The 14398-nt window shown below is 47.4% G+C and overlaps 1 protein-coding gene across 9 annotated transcripts in view; it reads right to left on the bottom strand.

Moving 5' to 3' along the window:
• The window catches only part of ARHGEF10L (Rho guanine nucleotide exchange factor 10 like), a 131127-nt gene that overhangs the window by 16627 nt on the left and 100102 nt on the right, over positions 1 to 14398 (bottom strand). For all 9 annotated transcript variants that reach the window (XM_081923454.1, XM_081923453.1, XM_081923452.1 and 6 more), the window contains one exon: positions 600 to 774. In XM_081923454.1, coding sequence (XP_081779580.1) covers positions 600 to 774 — 175 coding nt within the window. The remainder of the gene's footprint in view (positions 1 to 599; positions 775 to 14398) is intronic.

Raw genomic sequence — 14398 nt, forward strand, 5'->3', positions numbered from 1 at the left:
CGTTTCTTGCTCTGATGGAAGTTCCCTGACAGTCGACAAAAGAGGTTTAAAGACTCTCTCAAGGCAAACCTTAAAAAAATGTAGTATAAACACCGACAACTGGGAAACACTGGCCTGCAAGCGCTCCAACTGGAGAACAGCTTTTACCGAAGGTGTCATGGGCTTTGAAGATGCTTGAAATCAGGACGAAAGGGAGAAACGTACTCGGAGGAAGGCATGCTTGGCAAACCCTCGCCGTGATCAACTCCCACCCGGAAACCAATGTCCCCACTGTGGAAGGATGTGTGGATCCAGAATTGGCCTCAACGGTCATTTACGGACTCACTGTTAAAACCATGTTTATGGAAGACAATCATACTCGGCTATGAGGGATCACCGAGGAAGGAAGGAAGGAAGGAAGGAAGGAAGGAAGGAAGGAAGGAAGGAAGGAAGGAAGGAAGGAAGGAACCCACTGAAATTCAAGGAGGTCCTCTGGTAATTTCAATGAGTAAAACTTAGTTGTCCCTCCCAGACATGCATGGCCTCACAGAGATGCCAATTTTGGCTGCCAGGCCAGGAATATCCAGAGCTATTGTCACTCTTGGTGGTCCCCTGCCTACCTGGCAGGGCAAAAGTGGTCCGCGTGGCGATGTTGATCTCCTGCAGATGCTCAAGCGTTTCGGTGTGGAAGAGCCGGACGGAGGAGCCACAGGAGAAGGCCATCCACACGCCACTGCCCGCCTTGATCATGTGGGTGACGCTTGCTTCTTCCTCCGGGTGGGCCTCAAACGTTTGCTGCAAGGAAGGGAAGAACACAAGGTCAGGAGAGCCTTGTGGCTGGATCAGGCCCTTCTGGACCGGTAACCCTCTTCACACAGTTGCAAAGGATTATTGTTGTACTGTAATCATCATCATCATTTTGTTATTTATACCCCACTTCCCTGATAGATGGCCATCCAACCTCTGCTTAAAAGCCTTTAAGGAAAGAGAGTCCACAACCTCTCAAGGAAGACCTCTATGCAGGGCAGAGTTAAACTGCAGAACGCCTTCCTGCAGGAGGCAGTGATCACTGTGATTATTATTGTGATAACAACAACAACAACAACAATAATAATAATAATAAATTACTTATACCCTACCCATCTGGCTGGGTTTCCCCAGCCACTCTGGGTGGCTCCCAACAGAATATTAAAAACACAACACAGCATTAAACATTAAAAACTGCTGCTTTCAGATGTCTTCTAAAAGCCAGATAGATGTTTATTTCCTTGACATCTGATGGGAGGGCATTCCACTACCGAGAAGGCCCTCTGTCTGGTTCCCTGTAACTTCGCTTCTCGCCGGGAGGAAACCGCCAGAAGGCCCTCAGTGCTGGACCTCAGTGTCCGTGCTGGGCGATGGGGGTGGAGACGCTCCTTCAGGTATACTGGGCCGTGGCCATTTAGGGCTTTTAAAGGTCAGCACCAACACTTTGAATTGTGCTCAGAAACGTACTGGGAGCCAATGTAGGTCTTTCAAGACCGGTATTATGTGGTCTCGGCAGCCGCTCCCAGTCACCTGTCTGGCTGCCGCATTCTGGATTTGTTGCAGTTTCTGGGTCACCTTCAAAGGTAGCCCCACATAGAGCGCATTGCAGTAGTCCAAGTGGGAGATAACTAGAGCATGCACCACTCTGGCGAGACAGTCTGCGGGCAGGTAGGGTCTCAGCCTGCGTACCAGATGGAGCTGGTAGACAACCGCTCTGGACACAGAATTGACCCACGCTTCCACGGACAGCTGTGAGTCCAAAATGACTGCATTGCTGCTGGGGATTAAATTTGGGGCTTTCTGGAGGCAAAGTGAGTTCTCTGCACCTACTGAGATACCTCTGCTTCCAACAGCCCCCTTCTAGGTTCTTATGTGATGCTCAAACGGATCAGCACTCAGCTGCCCGAATTCGCCATTAGGATGGCGGTCTGTCACCTCTGTGTACTAGATCGCCTCACCCGACTCAGGGGAATCTGATAAGCTGTCCTTTTCGGGCAGCCACACCAGTCAACTCTTTTCTGCTCTCCCTGCCATGGAGAGATCCAGAAGCAGAGACGCCCACAAATCCATTGCTTGTTTGCAAATCCATGGCAGCAGCAAGAAGCTGGCATCCAAGCTATCAGAATTCAATTTTTGCTTAAGAGCGGAGGGAGGGGAAGAGAAGGGGAAATGGATTTTCGCTGTTGCAGATCCCAAGAAGTCCACCTGCGCACATCCTTTCTGGGCTTTTTAGGGAAGGGTGGGGGGCGTCATTCAGCAAGTGGAATGGAAGCAGGCGAACAAACTGACTGCAGCGATGGACTCACAAAGATGCAATTACCTCAGAATTTAATTCACCGGCTTTTCAGGTTCCAGTTGTTCTCTCCCCCTCTGGCATGTCAGGCTTTTACAAGCCCTTCTGAGGCTCAGCACAACCCCAATAAATCCCAGGCAGAGGGCAGCTCCCTTTTTCAACCAGCCTTTTTTACACGGAACAACAAGGACTAGAAACTTGTTTTGTTTTTCAGGAAAGGGCCACTGCTTTGTGGCAGGGCCCATGCACCTGTTATAAGAATTTTAAGGTCTTATATATTTAAAAAAATAGATGTTCATAAATGTACCAAGCAAGCACATACAAATACGTATAGACCACATGTCTGAAACCCACAGAAAAGTCCTGAAAGCATTTTCTCTCTCCCAAATTGACCTCATATATTTCTCTGCAAGGTCGAAGGAAATGGGGAGCCATTGTCCCTCTGATCACAAACCCTGTCTCAAGGGCACATTTAAGATATGAATAGGGTGAGCCTGTGACCTGGAGACAGGAGCTGAGTAGTTACCATAACAAAAGAGTGGCCAGGATGCCCAGGTAATCCAATCAGGTAACCTGGCAGAGAGGAGAAAAAACAACGCACTCAGATTTCTGTTGTAGTCCGCTCCGTCTCTGATGCACCTGGGGGGTGGCCTTGGGCTACACCCCTTCTGTGATGTATGTATGATGTTTCTGGGGGTGGTCTTGAGCTCCAGGGTGGGCAATTTCAAAGTCTATATAAGGGCTTGCACACCTTTCTCCTTGGTCCACCTCGTCTCTCCTGTGGGGGAGCACCCTTTAATAAAGATCAGGCTTATAGCCACTTTGCTTTCATATATCCTGGTCTGGTCTCTGTTCATTTCCTGACCTGTTTGAGCCTTAAAAGGAATGCTCTCTCCGAAGGTGCAGTCTTCTTTAAGAAACTGACCCCCTTGAAGCATGAGTAAGCAAACTAAGGCCCGGCGGCTGGATCCAGCCCAATCGCTGTCTAAATCCAGCCTGCGGATGGTCCGGGAATCAGCGTGTTTTTACATGAGTAGAACATGTCCTTTTTAAGAAAAGATAAATTTTGCATAAATATTATGTCTAAGTTAAGTATTTAAGGTTTGGATAAAAGTATCTAAAGTTAAGGATACAATATTGGAAAATTATAAAATAAGAATTGAAACAAGGTGATAAATTGCTGGTTAAAGTTTTATAAACCAGGAACGCAGGAACGAGAGATGTGAGGAAGTCCAAAAAGCGAAGAAAATATGGTTATTATCTAATTGATTTGGTTGTGGTATGCTTTTTGTATAAGGTGTAAGTGCTTTTTCTTTTTTCCTTTTTTGTTGTTCTTTTGTTTTTTCTTCTTTATTGTATTAAGAAAATCTTTAATAAATATTATATATATAAAAAAGAACATGTCCTTTTATTTAAAATACATCTCTGGGTTATTTGTGGGGCCTGCCTGGTATTTTTACATGAGTGGAATGTGTGCTTTTATTTAAAATGCATCTCTGGGTTATTTGTGGTGCATAGGAATTTGTTCATTTCCCCCCCAAAATATAGTCCGGCCCCCCACAAGATCTGAGGGACAGTGGACCGCCCCCCTGCTGAAAAGGTTTCCTGACCCCTGCCTTGAAGGGACCCCTCAATATTCTTATTTCACACCCCACAAGAAAGGAACCAGGTTCACACACCCCCCACTGCATCTTGAGGCAGGCCTTGGGGAAGAAGACCCCCACCTGAAAACCCGGAAAGCCGTTGCTGCCAGCCAGTGCAGACATTAATGGGATAGATGGACTCTTTTGTAAGGCAGACTCATACATGCCTCTGTCATAAGGCAGGGCTAGCCAACATCAATATGGCTCCTATCAGTCGCTCTGGTTTTGCCTCTGGCCCCTGGATGGCTGCACAGGATAGAATGTGGCCCTCAGGCCAAAAGAGGCTCCCCAAACCCCTAATCTCTTTAATACAGCAAATGCTTTCCCCCCAATTCCATTTCCACCCAAATAGCCAAACTACCAGGGATGTTTTGTTACTATACAACCCTTCTCTGCCCTCCTTTCTTATCAATACTGTAGCAGCAATCGCCTGCGATCGTCAAACTTTCCCCTCATTCACCATGTAGGCAAGTGTGGTGGCCGACTGCAATCCAGCCCATAAAACAAAGGTGGCATTTTTACACCGGGCTGTTTCTGGAATTGCAGGTGGCCAAATACTAGAAAGAAAGAAAGAAAGAAAGAAAGAAAGAAAGAAAGAAAGAAAGAAAGAAAGAAAGAAAGAAAGAAAGAAAGAAAGAAAGAAAGAAAGAAAGAAAGAAAGAAAGAAAGAAAGAAAGAAAGAAAGAAAGAAAGAGGAAGGAAGGAAGGAAGGAAGGAAGGAAGGAAGGAAGGAAGGAAGGAAGGAAGGAAGGAAGGAAGAGTTGTTAGGAAACCTCATGGGAGAATGAGAGAGACGTCATTGGCGTAACTTGGTGAACTGGAAATTAATTAGTTAATTAGTTAATTTGGGTATATAACTGCAAACTGTTTATTATTATTGTTATTGGTTTTTATTGATTTATTGGTTTGCATATTGTTTGTATAGGATATCTTGGCTTTTTAAATGTTTGATGTTTTATGTTTTATATGTTGGAAGCCGCCCAGAGTGGCTGCGGAAACCAAGCCAGATTGGCGGGATATAAATTTAAATTATTATTATTATTATTATTATTATTATTATTATTATTATTATTATTATACCTTGGGTTTGGTACTTAATTTGTTCTGGAGGTCCTGAAACTGTTCTTAACCTGAAGCACCACTTTAGCTAATGGGGCCTCCTGCTGCTGCCGCGCCACCACTGCACGATTTCTGTTCTCATCCTGAAGCAAAGTTTTTAACCCAAGGTACTATTTCTGGGTTAGCAGAACCTGAAGCGCCTGTAACCTGAAGCGCCTGTAACCTGAAGTACCACTGTATTAGCCATCCCACAAATCACAAAAACAAAACTAAGGACCAACCCCCATTCAGAGGAATTCTTAACTGGAAACTGCTCGGAGGCCCAGATCAGTTATCACGCTTGTATACTGCTCTTTCTTCCTAGAAGTTGTGCCCCTCTCCTGTCTCCTCCTCACAACAGCCTTGTGAGGCAGGCCGGGAAGCAGCAAGTGGCCTAGGGACAGCAAAACTTCTTGATCTGAGTTCAACTAGTAAAGTTACAAGGTAAAAAAAATCTGGCTGCTAGTCCACATGATTTGGCCGCTTTGGTTAGATGTCTGAACCAATCCAAGAGGTAGACCGCAGCTTTGAAGTCCTTCTGTAAGAATACAGTGGTACCTTGGGTTACAGATGCTTCAGGTTACAGACTCTGCTAACCTGGAAATAGTACCTCGGGTTAAGAACTTTGCTTCAGGATGAGAACAGAAATCGTGCGGCGGTGGTGCGGCGGCAGCGGGAGGCCCCATTAGCTAAAGCGGTACCTCAGGTTAAGAACAGTTTCAGGTTTAGAATGGACCTCTGGAACAAATTAAGCAGATGTTCTGCCACTGTCCCTGATGACAGAAAAGCCTGCCAGTTTGCAGGTGAGCTTGAGAAACAGCAAAAAAATGACATGGGGATAAATGGGGGGTCAAGTCAACCCCCTCTAAGTAACCCACTCGCTGGCTTCTCTCTGGCTCCTGCGAAACACCCTTACTATCGACCGTTTTATTCGATTTCTGTACCAGTTTTTTTAATACAAAGATGACTAGGGCGGTTTACAGTACAAAAACACGAAGTCGTAAAAGTATCATAAAACATATCATAAAACAACATTTTTCAAAAAGAAAATGATCCGGCTGCCTGCTTCCACCTACAAAAGATGTTAGTGTGCATCTTGATTTATGTGACGAATTGATGTAACAGCATGCAAAGGTCCCGGGCTGCTGGATCAGGCCAAAGGGGGAAACCTGCAAGCGGGGTTTGAGCACAATTTCACTCTGCCCTCCTATCTGTGTTTACAGCAACGGGTATTCAGAAGCAGAATATGGGGGGCAGAATATGGCCATTGTGGCTAGTAGCCCTCTCCTCTGTGAATCTGTCTAATCCTTTTAAAGTCATCTAAGTTGGTACGTGGGACATGGGTAGCGCTGTGCGTTAAACCACAGAGCCTAGGACTTGCCGATAAGAAGGTCGGCGGTTCGAATCCCCGTGACAGGGTGAGCTCCCGTTGCTCGGTCCCTGCTCCTGCCAACCTGGCAATTCAAAAGCACGTCAAAGTGCAAGTAGATAAATAGGTACCGCTCTGGCGGGAAGGTAAACGGCCTTTCTGTGCACTACTCTGGTTCGCCAGAAGCGGCTTAGTCATGCTGGCCACATGACCCAGAAGCTGTATGCCGGCTCCCTCACCAATACAGTGGTACCTCGGGTTACATACGCTTCAAGTTACATACGCTTCAGGTTACAGGCTCCACGAACCCAGAAATAGTGCTTCAGGTTAAGAACTTTGCTTCAGGATGAGAACACAAATCGTGCAGCAGCGGCACGGTAGCAGTGGGAGGCCCCATTAGCTAAAGTGGTGCTTCAGGTTAAGAACAGTTTCAGGTTAAGAACGGACCTCCAGAACGAATTAAGTACTTAACCTGAGGTACCACTGTAAAGCGAGATGAGCGCCGCAACCCCAGAGTCGGCCATGACTGGACCTAATGGTCAGGGGTCCCTTTACCTTTACTAAGCTGGTGGGCATCCCTGCCTCCTGTGGCAGAGAGTTCCATAGTTTAACTCTGCGCTGTGCGAAGAAGGACTGAATCTTCCCACATTCAGCTCCATTGGAGTTTCAGGGTTGCGACGCATAACTTTACATCAGGTCGCCTCTTCCCCCGCCCTTTCTCTAAACTAAAAAGCCTCAAATGCTGAGGCCTCTCCCCAGATGGGAGCCCCCTTCACTTTTTAAGGCTGCGAGTTTGAGTCACCGTCTTCCCCACTCTAACTAGATGTAGATGACACCCACAAATCAATCGCCCGCAAACTCTCTCCCCCCTCTCTCTAGAACAGAAATACAGCGTATTCCACCACCCCCTTCCCTGGGACTGAGGCTCCGCTGCGCAGCATTCCGGCTCGGCGCGACCATCTTTTATTGCCTGCATTATAAAACCCAGAATATTATATTGAAAACGCTGACACAACCCTACCCACGGCGGGAACGGCGGCATTTATGTACCTCGAAATGTCTATATAAAAACAGCGCTCCCATAAATCCCGCCGGGCAGCAAGGGAGGCGTAAAAAGTCATATTAGTATTGACGAGGCATCAAACTTCGGCTGACGGAAGGTGCCAAGGCAGAGGAGGTGCCAACAGCCTCCCACCACCATCATCACAATCAGGGGAAAACAGAGATTGCTTGAGCAAGCAGCTTGGTGGTGGCAGTGTGTATGTGAAGGTTTGTTCACATGCACAGGCCTGGAAGAACACAATAACTGCCTGCAGGATCAGGCCAATGGTTCCTGGAGAGCTGCTGCCAGTCAGTGCAGGTAATGCTCAGCTAGATGGGCCAATGTCCCATGTTCTGCATGAACAAAAGCAGCCACATGCATTCCCATCTCTTCTGCTCAGTTCTAGGAATTGATGTAGGAAACTGCTTTTGACGGATTCTGGCTCTTGGGTCTATCTAGCTCAGTGTCAGACAGTTCCACCTCCATCCTGAACACATACCCTCCAAGATTTCTCCAGTGAAGATAGTCCTATTCTAATAATAAATAATAATAATAATAATAATAATAATAATAATAATAATAATAATAATAATACACAGCCCATCTGATTGGGTTGCCCCAGCCACTGTGGGCGGCTTCCAACATATATAAAAACATAATAAAAGATTTAAAAGATTCCCTATACAGGGCTGCCTTCAGATGTCTTCTAAAGGTTGTGCAGTTACTTATCTCTTTGGCTTGGGGTGGGATCTCACAGTTCCATACTCTGTGACATTTCTCTGATGAAAATAGGCACATCCTAAGGGACGTGGGTTGCACTGTGGGTTAAACCACAGAGCCTAGGACTTGCCGATCAGAAGGTCGGTGGTTCGAATCCCCGTGATGGGGTGAGCTCCCGTTGCTCGGTTCCTGCTCCTGCCAACCTAGCAGTTCAAAAGCACGTCAAAGTGCAAGTAGATAAATAGGTACCACTCCGGCGGGAAGGTAAACGGTGTTTCCGTGCGCTGCTCTGGTTCGCCAGAAGCGCTTTAGTCATGCTGGCCACATGACCCGGAAGCTGTACGCCGGCTCCCTCGGCCCATAAAGCGAGATGAGCGCCGCAACCCCAGAGTCGGCCATGACTGGACCTAATGCTCAGGGGTCCCTTTACCTTTACAGAAAAGTGGGACATTCTGGGATCAAATCAGAAACCAGGACGGCTTCTGTAAACCCAGGACTGCCCCTGGAAAATAGGGGCACTTGGAGGGGCTGCTGAACGCTTCTTGCAACCCTCCGAACCTGCTAGACCTGGGAAACGCGCTCTGCAGTTGCTCAGAGGAGCTCTCATTTTGGATAGGAACATGTGCATTTCAGGCAACTGAGGCCCAGAAGCAACATCAAGGCCTTCCCTCTCCCCGCAAAAAAATAAAATAAAATTGCAGAGAAAGGCACCCACCCACGACGCGGTCACCTTCACTTTCACAAAGCACCTTCCTTAAGGTGCCACTCTAAGTAACTATCCATAATCCCAACTGGTTAATTAATGGACACCTTGGTCTGAAGCCAGTCGTCTAATAGGCGAAGTGATCTTTCATCATTCGACAGCATCACTCTCCGGCCTCTTGGAAGACTGGAGACCTGCTGCACACACACACACACACACACACTGTATGCTTTCATAGAAGAAAGGGTCACAGGCGGAGGAGTGCATCTGCCTTGCATACAGAAGGTCCCAACCCCCAACAGCATCTCCAGGTAAGACTGGGAAAATACTCTGATGAATGCAGCAGAGACACTGCCAGCCAGTGTAGACAGTAGAGGAAGATCGACTGAGTCAGTAGAAAGCAGCTTCCCATATCTCTGCGACTTAAGGGAAGGGTGTAGCTCAGAGGCTGGATCCCTGCCTTGCATGCAGAAGGACCCAGCTTGAATCCCAGGCATCACCACATAAGAATGTGAATATCCCTAGAAAAGATGCTGCCGGTCCCTCCAGCGGTTCTCAACCTGTGGGTCCCCAGATATTGTTGGACTACAATTCCCATCATTCCTGAGCTCTGGCCTTGCTAACTAGAGGTGATGGGAGTTGTAGTTCAACAACATCTGGGGACCCACAGGTTGAGAAAGGCCGATTTAGACAATACAGAGCTAGATGGGCAAAGGCCGTGTCGTTTCCTATTACAGTCAGCATCTTGTTTAGAATGATGAGGACTAGAAACCCGCTTTATTTTTAAGGAAAGGGCGGTAGCTCAGCAGTAGAGCCTGTGCAAAGCCCATGCTTTGCCTGTTAAGAGCTTTCTGACAGTGGAACAAACTCCGTCGGGAGTTTGTGGACTTGGAGGTTTTTAAGCAGAGGTTGGATGGTCCAGTATCCCTGAAGGAGCATCTCCACCCCCATCGTTCTGCCCAGACACTGAGGTCTAGCTCCGAGGGCCTTCTGGTGGTTCCCTCACTGTGAGAAGCCAAGTCCCTGTGGAACGCCCTCCCACCAGATGTCAAAGAGAAAAACAACTACCAGACTTTTAGAAGACATCTGAAGTCAGCCCTGTTTAGGGAAGCTTTTAATGTTTAACAGACTACTGTATTTTAATACTTGTTGGAAGCCACCCAGAGTGGCTGGGGAAACCCAGCCTAATGGGCAGGGTATAAATAATATATTATTATTATTATTATTATTATTATTATTATTATTATTATTATTATTATCTGAGATTCCTGCATTGCAGGGGGTTGGACTAGATGACCCTTGGGGTCCATCCAAATTCTACGATTCTATGAGTCCATCAGAAAGTTCTTCCTATTGTTTAGGGGAGCTCTCCTTTCTGGCCCTTAATTTGTTGGTTCAGGTCCTGCGCCCTGGAACAGTAGGAAAACAAGCTTGCTCCATCCTTCATGGGACAGCCTTTCAGGTAGTTCAGTTTGGCTGTCCTATCAGTTCTAGAGCAATGCACAGTTAAAAAAGGAGGGTTCTAGATCAGACATGGGCAAAAATGCCAATCTTGGGGAACCTCTCCCTTCTCCACCTTCAATTTAAGCTCTACCGTCTCTCCGCATTAGTTTGAATTGTCTTTAATTTTAAAATCCCCATGAATATTCATGAGGATTTTGGCACAGATTTCTCCTAACGGACACTTTTCTCTCCCTTTTCCTGCATGCAGTTTTTGGCTGATATCCAAGGCAATTATTTACAAAGCAATTTTGCCTAATTATAGCACATTTTTGTAGGTTGGTTTTGTGAAGAGATGTGTTTTCGGGCACGCTTTGCCCGAGCAAAAAGTATATATGCATTCCTGGATTATGAGGCTCGGCTGGTGTAACAGGGTTTGCAAAATTCGGAGATGTGCGAATTCCGAAAGATCAGCCGCGTTTCAGTCGCTGCACGGTTTTGAAGCATAAAAATTAAGTGGCTGGGGCTTTAAATGCGAGCTGAATTGAATTTTGCCTCCATTGTTGTGAATGGGTAAGCCCTGGACTGTGGGCTGATGGGAACTGGAGTCTAGCAGCATCTTAGCCATACCTGTATTGAGAACATAAGCAGAGCCTGCTGGGTCCGGCCAGCAAAGCATAGCTAAAGGTAAAGGGTAAAGGGTAAAGTTGAAAGGGTAAAAAGGGTAAAGGGGGTGAAAAGGCTAAAGGGTAAAAGGTTAAAGGTCAAAGGTCGAAGGTCGGAGGTTGAAGGTTGCAGGTTAAAGGTTAAAAGTTAAAGGTTAAAGGGTAAAGGGTAAAGGGAGTAGAAAGGGCAAAGGGGGTAAAAGGGTGAAGGGTAAAGGTTAAAGGGTAAAGGTTAAAGGTTAAAGGGTAAAGGTTAAATGATGAGGGGTGAAGGTTAAAGGTTAAAGGGTAAAGGGTAAAGGGGTAAAAAGGGTAAAAAGGGTAAAAAGGGTAAAAAGGGTAAAGGTTAAGGGGTAAAGGGTAAAGGTGAAAGGGTAAAGGTGAAAGGGTAAAGAGTAAAAAGGGTAAAAAGAGTAAAAAGGTAAAAAGGGTAAAGGGTAGAGCTTACAGGGTAAAGGGTAAAGGGGGTTAAAAGGGTAAAGGGTAAAGGGTAAAGGTAAAGGGACCCCTGACCATTAGGTCCAGTCGTGACCGCCTCTGGGGTTGCGGCGCTCATCTTGCTTTACTGGCCAAGGGAGCCGGCGTACAGCTTCCAGGTCATGTGGCCAGCATGACTAAGCCGCTTCTGGCAAACCAGAGCAGCACACGGAAACGCCGTTTACCTTTCCGCTGGAGTGGTACCTATCTATCTACTTGCACTTTGACGTGCTTTCGAACTGCTAGATTGGCAAGAGCTGGGACAGAGCAATGGGAGCTCATCCCGTCACGGGGATTCGAACCGCCAACCTTCTGATCAGAAAGTCATAGGCTCTGTTGTTTAACCCACAGCGCCACCCGCATCCCCTGGCTAGGAACCATCAATAGCCCTCTCCTCCCTGAATTTAAAGTCGTCCAGGTTGGTGGTTATCATTGCCTCCTGTGAAAGTGAGTTCCACAGTTTAACTCTGCTCTGCGGGAAGGACTTTCTTTTATCTGCCCTGAGCCTTCCAAAATTCGTGCTTCCTCCCTCCCTGCCTCTTCTCAGGTGATCTGTCTCTTTAAGAAAGTCCCTGCTGAAGTTTGCTCGTGACCCTAAACGCAGCAGCTCCCCTAATGGACATAAAGAACAAAGGCATCTCCTTGGGAGCTGAGTCAGCAGAAAAGATTGCTGCATCGCCACTTTTTCAGGACTTGTAAAAGCAAAAAAATATATATAATAATTTATTTTTACAAAAAGAAAGTCCCGTTATTGCCATTTGGGAGAATCGCAAGCAAGAGCCATTTGCTCCTAAAAAGCCCAGTGGAGAAGCAAATAGGATCCCTCTGGCGTCCTCTCCGCGTGGGAGATTGGGCTATTATTGCCCGGTGAAATAACCAGTTTGAAGCAAGCAGAGGGAAATCTAGGTCAGGCCATCTCTGAGCACCGAGAAGGCCATTTAGCAGAGGAGCACTTGCACCCCCCACCCTCCTGGAAACACAACCCCTCGTAGAGAGGGGAGGGGCACAACAAAAAGATCTAATGCTATTCCAGGCTGCGTCAACAGAAGTCTAGTGTCCCGATCAAGGGAAGTCACAGAACTGCTCTATTCTGTCTTGCTCAGTCTGTACCTGGAGTCCCCTGTCAGGTTCTGGGCAACCCATTTTAAGAAGGGTATCGACAAGCTGCAAAGGGGAATTTAGCAGACTGGAGAACTGGGAGAAAACTAACAAAACTTTACATTTGACTTTCTTCTGTAATGTTTTATTCTGGATTGTTTTAAGGTGTAGTAAACGGGTGGCGCTGTGGGTTAAACCACAGAGCCTAGGACTTGCCGATCAGAAGGTCGGCGGTTCAAACCCCCGCAATGAGGTGAGCTCCCGTTGCTCAGTCCCTGCTCCTGCCAACCTAGCAGTTCGAAAGCACGTCAAAGTGCAAGTAGATAAATAGGTACTGCTCCGGTGGGAAGGTAAACGGCGTTTCCGTGCACTGCTTTGGTTCACCAGAAGTGCTTAGTCATGCTGGCCACATGACCCGGAAGCTGTACGCTGGCTCCCTCGGCCAATAAAGTGAGATGAGCGCCGCAACCCCAGAGTCGGCCACGACTGGACCTAACGGTCAGGGGTCCCTTTACCTTTACCTTTAAACTGCCTTAAAAAAGGCACTGGGGTCTAAACCACTGAGCCTCTTGGGCTTGACGATCAAAAGGTCGGTGGTTCAAATCCCCGTAATGGGGTGAGCTCCTGTTGCTCTGTCCCAGCTCCTGCCAACCCAGCAGTTCAAAGCAGGCCAGTGCAAGTAGATAAATAGGTACCGCTGCTGCGGGAAGGTAAACGGCATTTCCATGCGACTGTCCAGGGGTCCTTTACCTTTACCTTTTTTATACATAGGTTACAATTAAACTCTGTAAGCTAGAGTATGGCAAATAGTACAAATATAAAACAATGAAAATATGTAGGTTAACATCTCAACCGCTAATTTAAAATATGAATGTCATGACATTGGCCATTAGATTCATTCAGACCTTGACTCCTGAGTTTTATAGCAGGTGGTATATGGAAGGCAGAACCTGAACCAGTGGATTCAGACAAGGAGAAACCTGGCAGACTAGGTGCACTAGGTGAAAGGTAAAGGACCCCTGGGCAGTTAAGTCCAGTCAAAGGCGACTATGGGGTTGCGGCGCTCATCTCGCTTTCAGGCCAAGGGAGCCTGCATTTGTCCACAGACAGCTTTCCGGGACATGTGGCCAGCATGACTCAACTGCTTCTGGCACAACGGGACACCATGATGGTAACCAGAGCCCATGGAAACGCCGTTTACCTTTCCACCGCAGTGGTACCTATTTATCTACTTGCACTGGCGTGCTTTTGAACTGCTAGGTTCGCAGAAGCTGGTACAGAGCAACGGGAGCTCACTCCGTTGCGGGGATTCGAACCGCTGACCTACTGATCGGAAAGCCCAAGAGGCTCAGTGGTTTAGACCACAGCGCCACCCGTGGGGGTTCAACTCTATGATTATATAAACATGCCCCCTAAGCTATGGCAGAAACATCGACCTGACCCAGCTGACTCTTATATTCCTAACCCCCACCCCAACCTAAGAGACCCTCAGGGCAGAACCAACTTTGGAGAAACCAGAAGGCAAGTTTTGCCACAGTGCTTCGAATGAGCCTCTGAGCTCTGGCGCCCTGGCAGCGGCCGAGACCCAGCCCTTTGCCCGCCACCCCACTGCACCTTTGTTCCTCCTGATGCAACAACGCCGGACCCCCGGAGTCACAAGCTGGCACAGTTCAGCCGGCCTTGCGGGGTGGTCAGCCGACGCAGCTCATGAATAATAGAACAAAGACTCTGGGAGGTGGGGGAGGAGGAGGAGGAGAGGCGGTCAGGCGAGAAATTTGCAGAGTCGATAAAGAAGACCCCTCCAGACACACACACACACACACACACCACTGCAGCGGCTGCTG

The sequence above is a fragment of the Podarcis melisellensis genome (genome assembly GCF_964234715.1).
Source record: "Podarcis melisellensis genome assembly, chromosome: 8".
NCBI lineage: Eukaryota > Metazoa > Chordata > Lepidosauria > Squamata > Lacertidae > Podarcis > Podarcis melisellensis.